General features: G+C 35.7%; 1 protein-coding gene across 1 annotated transcript in view; it reads left to right on the top strand.

The window, feature by feature from the left end:
• Positions 1–10,701, top strand: part of Arih1 (ariadne RBR E3 ubiquitin protein ligase 1) — a 104,997-nt gene that overhangs the window by 62,717 nt on the left and 31,579 nt on the right. Inside the window, exon 6 of the mRNA XM_005369499.3 lies at positions 10,581–10,647. Within this exon, the coding sequence (XP_005369556.1) occupies positions 10,581–10,647 (67 nt within the window). The remainder of the gene's footprint in view (positions 1–10,580; positions 10,648–10,701) is intronic.

Genomic DNA, 10,701 nt, shown 5'->3' with positions numbered 1-10,701 from the left:
TTTTTTTTGATTTTTTCGAGACAGGGTTTCTCTGTGGCTTTGGAGCCTGTCCTGGAACTAGCTCTGTAGACCAGGCTGGTCTCGAACTTACAGAGATCCACCTGCCTCTGCCTCCCGAGTGCTGGGATTAAAGGCGTGCGCCACCACTGCCCGGCGTTCAGTGGGTTAGTTTCATCCTGCCATCCAGTGCACTGTATCTTTTCATTCATTCCAGAAATTACTGGGTACTTCCTTGTTATCACACCTTCAGTGCCATTTCCCAAAAAGTTCACAATAATAAGTGTCACATAAGTACATTGTATATGTAAGGCAGTATTAGAAGGAAACATTATCCCTTAAGACTAGAAATAAAAGGAGTAAAAATGGCGGGGTAATATTGATTAAATAAAAAATGTCAGGTTTTAAATATTGATGAGTTTTTCTCTTAGATCAAAGGGGGAGGGTTTAATTAGTGATGTGGATGGAAAGAGTTCAACAGTTTGTCATGGGTTTGTCACAGATACTAGTCAAGACTTGAGTAATATGATGTGTGTTTTAGAAATGCAACTCTGGTGTAGTGGAGAGTGCTTTAGAACGGGGAAGTAACGGAATGAGATGTTTACCAGATGTTTATACTGTAGGGTAAAGATTTAGGAGTCAGTAATTCAGTGGGAACAACAGAATTTAGAAACAAAGCAGATTGTATGACATGAAAACTTGTATGGATTTTCAATTTGATGTATTAGTCAGGAACTCTTAAGGTTTGAAATCCATTAAACAGGTAAACTTCCACACAGATACTCACACTCATGAAAGTATATACACATATGCTTCCATATAGATTCCCACGCAAACACACATTACACAGAAACCCACATTTGGAAAAAGGGAAAAAGTCAAGCTTGGTTACATGTACTTGTAATCAGTCCCAATGCACAAGAGGTCGTCTCAAATCCAAAATTAATGTCACCGGAGTAAAAACACTTAAGGTTAACCTCTGACCTGCATGTATATAACATATATAATGCATACTCCCAAAAGAGTCAGCAAAAATGATACACCCATAGAATAATCAAGCAGATTATAATAAAAATAATTTAAATTAATACAAAATTCATGTAAGTGTAAATCAAAATTTGATGCTCCAACTTAAAAGGTTTTTTGGGGTGTTTTGTTGTTTTTTCCTTTTGTTGTTTTTAGTATTTTAGATTGGGTAAAGATGAAAGAATTTTGATAATATCTGAAGTTCCAGGAATATAATATCAGAGGGAGAATAAACAAACTGTTAACAGTATTTGTGAATTTGTTTGACAGTTTAAAAATGCATGTATTCTTTGGTCTTTATTTGCACTTAGATAGGTTATTACACTGTTTTTTGTTGTTTGTTTTTGCCCCCTATTGTTTCTGATTACTTAGGTATTATTTTTTCCCCATAATTTATGCTTTAACAATTTTTTCTTTGACTTACAGACATTTGACTCCGATTTGTCTAGATTTGGTTCTGTTTGTGTGTGTTCTGTGTACAGCTCTTTGAACTCTGGATTCAGAGGTTAATGTTTGTCTTAAAATTTGGGGACTTTTTGTTCCTTATTTCATGGAGTGGGGGTGAGGCAGAGTAACACTGTATCCCTAGCAGGCCTCAAATTCAGAGATCCATAAGAGGACATCAGTTAGAGTTGCAGGTGGTTGTGAATCAACTACTAATGGATTCTGGGAACATAAGTTGGGTCCTCTGGAAGAGCAGCTGGTGCTCCTAGATGCTGAGTTTCCTCTAGCTTGTTTTGTTTATTAAGAGAAGATCCATGGACCTCAGGCTGACCCTTAAACTGAACTCCTCATGCTAGCTCTATCTTCCAAATGCTGGAATTACAGGTGTCCGTATCACCGTGCTTAGCTAGCCCATTATTTCTTAAAACACCCCTCTCTCTGTGTGTATGTTTCTGTGTAATGTGTGTTTGCGTGGGAATCTATATGGAAGCATATGTGTATATACTTTCATGAGTGTGAGTATCTGTGTGGAAGTTCAAGGCTGACAGTGGGGTATTTCCCCTGATTGATCTACACTTCATTCATTAGGACCTAGTTTCTTAGTTGAACCACTGTTTCTGCTAGCCTAGCTGGCTAGTTTGCTCCAGGGATCCCTGTCCCTGTTTTATTAGTATTGGAATTATAGGTGGGATACCTTTATATAGTGAGCATTAGGGCTCTGGACTTCAGTCTTCATACTTGACATAGTAAGCCCCCCACTGAGACATCTATAGTAATAATAAAATATCACTTCTGTCCTTTCTTTGCCCCATAGTAACCTCATTACACCTATTGACATTTTATTTGCTACACATTTCTAGGAGGATCTTCTTGTTTTCATAGTACCTTTTATTTCTATTTTAAACACTCAAAACATTTTTATTGACACATCTTTTGGTTTTTTTATTAACTTTTATTTTTATGTGTTCTCCAATTTAACTGTCTTTTATCTGTTAAGCCCTTTAGTCAGGGATTTATTTCAGTTTTGCATTTTTTGGTGTTCAGGGCTGGGGAACTGAAATTATACTTGTTAACTATATGATTTCTAGCTTAATAGTTTTCTGTAGATTCTATTTATTGAGAGACTGCTGATTTTATTATTAAAAACAACATAATTTATTCTTAGGCTCTAACTCAAACACCTGGGCTCTGACAGATTTTTATTGACTGCTTTCTCCCAAATGTGGCTCACATTTTCTTCTTTTATTTTACCTACATAATCTTTAGTCGAAAACGGTGCATTTGTTAGTAAACTATGTTGTTCTCCTGGCCTGATTTCATTCCTCTCTCTGTTCTTTCCTTTGGTATTTTTTTTTTTTTGTCCCCCTCAAGTGTTTAGATGCTGATAGCATTGCTCTGTTTTAAAATTCTCATTTTTCAAATCTGCCTTTCTTTGGGTCATTCTTCATCCATAAATAAAAATTCTGTTAAAACGTTTAGACTGTAAGTCATCTAGTCTGATAGATCACCTTGAGGTATAGGTTAGGAATACATTTAAAGAGTAGCCACATCTCAGTTTTGAGCTTTGACTATTTGTTGAGTTGCTGTTTCTTTTTAAAGCAATTTGAATGTGTTCACTAGTCATTTATTGGAAATGCACAAATTTTATTTCCATCTCATAGTCTTAAATATGGGGCTTTTATATACTAATATGTGTCAACATCTCTGTTTGTATTCATAGCTCCTACCTTGTCTCCCTTCCTCTATCCTCAGACATCACCTCCTTTGCCGCCAAAATTTATTATCAAAGAAAGGTTACCATTACATGTTAAGGATGTTCCTGGATTAATAACCTTGGTGGTATTCTTGATTTGCTCTTCTGTATCCACTCTTTTACCAAATTCATTTCATTTCCAGCATGACCCGGGCCATGGTTGAAATTTGTTGTTGAACAGATTTCTTCATAGTCTCATCACCTTCCAGTAATATTTCTCAAGTGCCTTCTGCTGTTTTTTTGCTGTTCATCTTATCAGCTCTTACATTTTCTGTTACAGCTATACAGGGATTTGGTCTCTTAAAAGTATTGTGCATTTTATTTGCATTTGGTTTTTACTTTATTTCCTACTGTCTCCTGCTTCTGTCATGTTTTTCACTCTTTCTGAAGTATTCTTTAATTTTTCTAGTCCATTCATCCTTTGAGTCATTATTCAGGACTATGTTTGTATTTTAATTTTGTCAACACCCTATATGTTTCTAAACTCGCCCTCTATTTTACTTACTGTTAGCTTTCTTATTGCCTATACTTTATAGCTGCACGACCCAAAGTTACACTGCTTATACTGACAGGATCTGTTATTTTCATACCCTGAACGTCTTCATTCTTTGGAGTCTCAGTACTTTTTGAGACTATTAAATCACACCCCCCCTTCCTCTTCATCATCTAGGGGACTAAATATCGTGCCTCCTGCATTCTAATAGTAGTATTATTAGTACTAGTAATAGTAATAATAACATTCTTTTTTTTTTTTTTTTTTTTTTTTTTTTTTGAGACAGGGTTTCTCTGTGGCTTTGGAGCCTGTCCTGGAACTAGCTCTGTAGATCAGGCTGGTCTCCAACTCACAGAGATCTGCCTGCCTCTGCCTCCCAAGTGCTGGGATTAAAGGCGTGCGCCACCACCGCCCAGCGTAATAATAACATTCTACTACTACTAAGCTCTTTTCTACTCCAACTCTCAGATTTCGTGTGTAAACATTGGCCTCATCTAGAGTTTTGTAGGATGATATACTTCGAGAACATTTTCTTTGTCCCAAGATTTTTCCTTGTTGCTTTCATGAAATAAGTAAAAATTATTTGTCTAAACTATATATCATTTATTACATATGATCAAATAAATTTGTTTTTATTCATCATATCAGTTTATTATGTCATTTACTTCCTTTTGATTGTCTATAGTTTACCTACTAATCTTAGGATAAAGAAAAGCATATATTTCTATATTATGAAGTCTTTCAAGATGTTCAAGTAGTATCTCATCTTTTATGGCTGACCTTGAACTCAAAATTCTGGTCAGCCTCCTCTGTGAAGACATTATAGGTGTATGCTACCATGTTCAACTGTTTAATTTCAAAACTAATGAATTGTAATAGTGTTTTTTCTAATTGTGATGGATCTGATTTCACATGATGTGGCGTGTACCTAAATTAATAATAATAATTTTATTATTATTTTCATGTCTGGATTTAGAAGCAGTCAGATTCATTCCCATTCATTTTTAGGTGAATTATGTCTGTTGCTTTCATAAAATCTACTGAAGACTGTGGGCATAGCTTGCTATTATTGTCTGTGTTTAACAAGTTCTTGGGTTTGATCCCAGCATCTTTCTTTTTTTTCCTAATGGTTCATGGACTCATTGACTATGATTCTGTTCTAATTTTCTATTTGTATGAAAGACAGAAATGTTATTTTTTTTAGTTATGCACTGTTTCATCAATTTTAAGCAATGGTTCTTAACGCCTTATTTAATATGAGGTAGTTGCAGCCTTTATACTGTCCTTTGCCTTTATTTCTCCACCTTCTAACATATCAAGTGCATAATTACTATACATTACTAACTTTATGGGTTTTTTCTGTTCTGTCATTAATTCTTTTTATTTTTTGCTAGTGGATTAATTCTTAACTAGGAACAACTTATTTTTTTCTTTCTTGAATATCATTTAAGTGGAATTATGTAGCATGTAAGTTATTACCATTGTGTGCACGCATATATGAATTGAGGTGAGTGATAGCACACATGTACCACTGAGCATAAGTGAAAGTCAGAGGGCTACATTTTTTAAGAATATTTATTTACTATGTATACAATATTTTGTCTGTGTGTATGCCTGCAGACCAGAAGAGGGCACCAGACTCCATTATAGATGTTTGTGAGCCACCATGTGGTTGCCGGGAATTGAACTCAGGACCTTTGGGAGAACAGACAGTGCTCTTAACCTCTGAGCCATCTCTCCAGTCTCCAGAGGACTACTTTTGAGAGTGGTGCTTTCCTTTCATTTTTGGTCCCAGGGGTCATCAGGCTTGCTCAGTTCAGCTAGCCTGCCAGTATTCTTCTGTGTATGCATGTATTCTTCATGGGCATCGTGTCTTTGTATTTGTCTGTATTATTATTGTATAGTGTTTGATTCTTGAGATAATAGAGATTTGTGGGTGGTTTGTTTTGGCCAGTGTAAACTTTAAAGAATACTTTTCTATGTCTTTAAGCAGACATATACACTGATTTTCTTGGGTTATGTTGGGACTAAAATAGTTTAGTAGATCCTGCCAAATTATTTTCTAAAGTAGTTGTGCATATATTCCTCACTAAATATGAGATTCTTGGTGGAAGTGTGGGCATATCTCATTGTAGTTTTTTTTTTATTTGAAGTTTTCTAGTAGATAATAAAAAGCATTTTTCTACATTTATTTTCAGTTTAGGTAACTCTGTATTTTTTTTTTTTTTTTTGCTGCATTTATTTTACTGTGCATGCATAGCATGGCACACTTGTGGAGGTGAGACAACAACCTGTGGAAGTTGTCTCTTTTCCTCCATACGGGCCCTGCAGGTCAGCTCAGATCAGCCTTGATAGCTTCCCTTTACCCACTTAGTCACCTCTCTAGCACTAGATAGTCCTTTTAATCAAGTGCTCACTGAAATCATTTCTCCATCCTTAAATTTGGTCTATCAGTAACTTTTTGTGTATTTTATACCCCTCTCCCCATGTGTCTTACCCTTTGTCTGTGAGAGGTGATTTATTTTGATGAAGAAAAATTCTCATTATGTCTTCAGAAGTTTAGATAATATGTGGTTTAAACGAGTTGCTTTTTTCACAGTAAAACAGAATGAGTGCCCTTTTATTTCTGTGCAGAGAAACAATAATTGATTTTGATATTCTGAGTAGGAAGTTTATCAGGAAAACAGTAGTATATCTTCTGTTTATAATGTATATAACTCAGTTTGTTAGTAAATCAATTCCTAACTGAAATGTAAAAATGAAACCACTTTTGACAAATAATGCTAGAGAAACAATACATTACTGATAAAGAAAGCCCCAGCATTATTCTAAAATGTTACTTACCTGTAAACACAAAAAATGTATAGATTGAAGTAAGTAGGGAGAGGCAAAGAACTGTTTGGGAAGCTGCAGATTTTGTAGGTAATGATATGTTGCTGTACAATTTTTGACCTTTGATTATTTTGGGCAAGTGAATTATAGGGTCAGAGAGGATTGCTTTGACTTTTGGATTTTGGAAGTCTTTTAGTGTTATCTGTGTCTCAGGAGGAGAGCAGAATAACTGAATTTGAGGTCGTTGGGATATTTAGTGAGATCTTGTTTCAAAGAAAGATAGGAAAAGAGGAAAGTATAGAAAGGAGAGGTGGTCGTATATTTAGAAAAATAAACACAGGTTTATAAAAATCCTGTTTTATATGTGATGTTATTTATTCTTTGTGTTTGTCTGCAGTTTGTATATCAAAGGAAAAAAGACTTTAAAGGAAAATGCTTTTATTATTTGAGCTAAATTATTACATAAAGTTGTTTTGTTTTTTAACTCAGGGTGCTTTACATGCATAAGCGTTATTTAGCACTGGCTAGGTGGTTTTTGTTTGACTTTTTCTTTCTTTTTTTCTTTTTAATCAATTTGACACAAGCTAGAACATCAGAGAGGAGGGAGCACTAATTGAGAACAGGCCTCCATAAGAATGACTGTAGGTAAACCTATATGGCTTTCTTTTAATGATTGATGTGGTAGGTCTGGCAGACCACCATTGGGCTTGTGGTCCTGGGTTGAGCAAGCCAATAAGTAGCACTCCTCCATGGCCCCTGCCTGCATTAGCCCTTGCCTCCAGGTTCCTGCCCTTTTTGAGTTTCCAGCCTAAATGTTTTCCAGGGTAAACTGTTAAAAAAGTGTAAGTGAAATGAACACTTTCCTTCCCAACTTCTTTTGATCATGGTGTTTCATCACAGCAATAGGAACCACCTAAGATATCCGCTTAATTCAACAAAACAAAACATAAACCTTTATGGTTAAGTTAAATTCAGCATTCCAGTTTCTTTGTTAAATCAGATACGATTCTCAAAATGTGGGTGGTCAAATGCTTCTGAAGTTGTACTCCACACGTGTAGTAGGCATTCAGAAGAACCTGTTTTGACTCCCTGAGGGATGCCCTCCACAGAGAATTGATCCATTGACTTTTTTTTTTCAACAAAGGTGGTAGCAACTGGTATCAATACAATTAGCACATTAATAGCTGGAGCTTTCATTCATCTTAATAGTGCTATTCTTAAAGATTTGAAGTCTAGCTGATCTTTCAGCCATAATAAATGGTTTGTAGAATCAGAGAAGCATTATGGATAATAGGGATATAAGGAACCAGAACATCTGACTTAGAGTTATATACTTTATTTTACTGATGTGAAATCCATAAAAAAGTAGCAGTTGTTAGTTTTCCCTATCTCCTGTTTTTTTTTTTTTTTTTAATTTTTCGAGACAGGGTTTCTCCGTAGCTTTTGGTTCCTGTCCTGGAACTAGCTCTTGTAGACCAGGCTGGCCTCAAACTCACAGAGATCCGCCTGCCTCTGCCTTCCGAGTGCTGGGATTAAAGGCGTGCGCCACCACCGCAGGGCCCTCCTGATATTTTTAAGAAACTGTCTTGTTATGCATTACAAATTGGAGTCAAAGGAAAAACCCTACCGTGTTAACCTCCTAAAATAATTTTATCATTCTGTTTCCATTCAACAATTCCCACATGTTCCAATACCTTACCAAGCACTTGTCTAGTTTCTATGTGCATTGTTTAGTCTAATCTAGAAATCATATTAAATGGAATCTAAATATGTTTTTCTCCCCCTCTAGTTGCATTATTTGGCATAGTGTGTGTGTGTGTGTGTGTGTGTGAGAAAGAGAGAGAGAGAGAGACAGAGACAGAGAGAGAGGAAGGGAGGGAGGGAGGGAGAGGTCGGGAGGATTGAGACTCATTCACTTTGGGATGAATCACCACTTAGATCTTTGTATGTTTAGTTGTGTGTTAGAGCTGTTTCAACTTCTTGTGAAAATTTTTCTCATGAGCTTTATGTATAAGATTTTGTGGGGCACCCATTTTAATTCTAAGCACATATATCTAGGAGGGAAGTTGAAGAGGGTTGTGGTAATGCTGTGTTTAACTTGTTAATGAACTCCCAAATAGACTAATTATTGTTAGACTTTGCCTCCAGTATTTGTGTATTGAAAGTTAATTTGTTTAAAAATACCTAGCTGGTTACACTCAGGAGGCAGAGGCAGACAGATCTCTCTGAGTTCCAGGATAGCCAGAGCTGCAACACAAACCTTTGTTGAACACTGCTCTTTCCCCCTCTTCTCCAGGGGGAAAAACCTTATCAAACACTAAATAGTTCAGGCAGTGTGCTGGACACAAGATACTTTTTTCATGGAGCTTATTGTTTGGGAATGAATAAGCAAAAAAATAGATACGAAAAGAAGATTATACTAATTGCTATAATTAAATGATGGGGAATTCTTTCAACTTTTGTGCATTTAATGTTTAGTGAGCACATGCTATTTGTTAGACATATCTAGTTTCACAGATCTTTAATTTTACAAATTGTTTTTGCAGAGTAGTAACCAGAGGAATAGAAAGGTCAGAGAACTTACTCTCATTTCATAGTTGTGAGCCATACTCAAATGAAGGTTGTTTCACCTCAGGTCTCTTTCATAGCATTTTTCTCTGTCTATTCTGGGTGGGGGATGGGTATAGTCTTATAGTAGTATTCCTGAAGATGCATGGTATTTAGGATTTTTGAGGAACTAGAACGGTATGTTTGGGATCTAGGCATGGACAACTACACCTACAACCACTGCAGATTTCAGGTCCTCTTGGTATACATAGTGCTTAGGCGGCCAGCTTAGGCTACAGAGTGAGACCTGTCTCCCTTGCCCCCATATGACCTGATATGAGTTCATCTAAGAGTGGCATAAGAGAGTGAGGTTTTAAGGAAGGACAGAGGAAGAAGGATATGAAACTTAAGAAAAATGAAAGGACTGGACATGATAGCTCACGCCTTTAATCCCAGCACTTGATAACCAGAGGCAGAAGGATCTCTGTAAAATCAAGGCAAGCCTGGTCTACATAGTTCCAGGACAGCCAGAAGTGTGTATTACATAAAGACCCCTTTATTATTATTATTATTATTATTATTATTATTATTATTATTATTATCATCATCATCATCATTTACGTAGAGACTCCCATATCATTGATAATGACAATAAAATTTGAAAGTTAAAAAGAATTAATGACAAAATCAGAGCATACAAAACTGTCTTATTAAAAATATTAGACTATATACTTTTGTTAAAAAGTTGTTTGTCAGTGGCCATCACACACTACCACTTGATTTAATACCAACTAAAAATAAAAGCAAAACAAAAAAAAACCTTGACAGTGGTGGTTGAACCTTTTCTTGGATGCTTTTGACAGAGGTTTAACCATTCATTGATCTCTGTCCTTAGCTCTTAACACCATTTTCCTATGACATTCAGAATGATGCTTCCCATAAAACTAATGAGACTTCAGCTGTTTATTGTTCCTCATTTTCATGCCTCTGTGTTGTGAGTTACACAATTTGTTGTTCATCAGTGTTTGGAAAAAACCAGGTTGCTGTCAATTTTTTTCATTTAATTCCTGAGAACTGTCACATGAAGGCAACCTACAAAATTATATACACAACACTGGGTCCATTCTTTACATTTGTTTGGTTTCATGGACTGTTGGGGGTTCAAAGGAAGACAGTCACGAATTGCTCGCAGAAGACTTATAAGGGATGAAAATTTGCTGTCGTTAGACTGCTATGTGAACTTAGCAAAACAGAATATTTAGAATATAAAATATGAGGAAAATGTCTATCCAAGTCACATTACAGAAACTTGGAGATCACTGTTAGGACTAGTAGATTTCTGAATTGATGGAGGATGTACATTTGGATATTTTCAACTTAGGGTAGTTTTTATGCTATTGCCTAAACAGTTTTTGAAGTTACATTTTATATATGCCTGTGTTGAAACTTGGCTTAATAAACTTAATAAATTTCTTTCATTTGTTTCAGGCGCCTGATCACAGATTCAAAAGTTAAATTAAAATATCAGCATTTAATAACAAATAGCTTTGTAGAGGTAAGTGGTCTATGCTTGTCTAATTTTAGTTTTTAAAAATTCTGTTTATTAATA

The sequence above is a fragment of the Microtus ochrogaster genome, unplaced genomic scaffold (genome assembly GCF_000317375.1).
Source record: "Microtus ochrogaster isolate Prairie Vole_2 unplaced genomic scaffold, MicOch1.0 UNK49, whole genome shotgun sequence".
NCBI classification, from domain to species: Eukaryota; Metazoa; Chordata; class Mammalia; order Rodentia; family Cricetidae; genus Microtus; species Microtus ochrogaster.
This window is presented reverse-complemented; position numbering and strand designations above follow the sequence as displayed.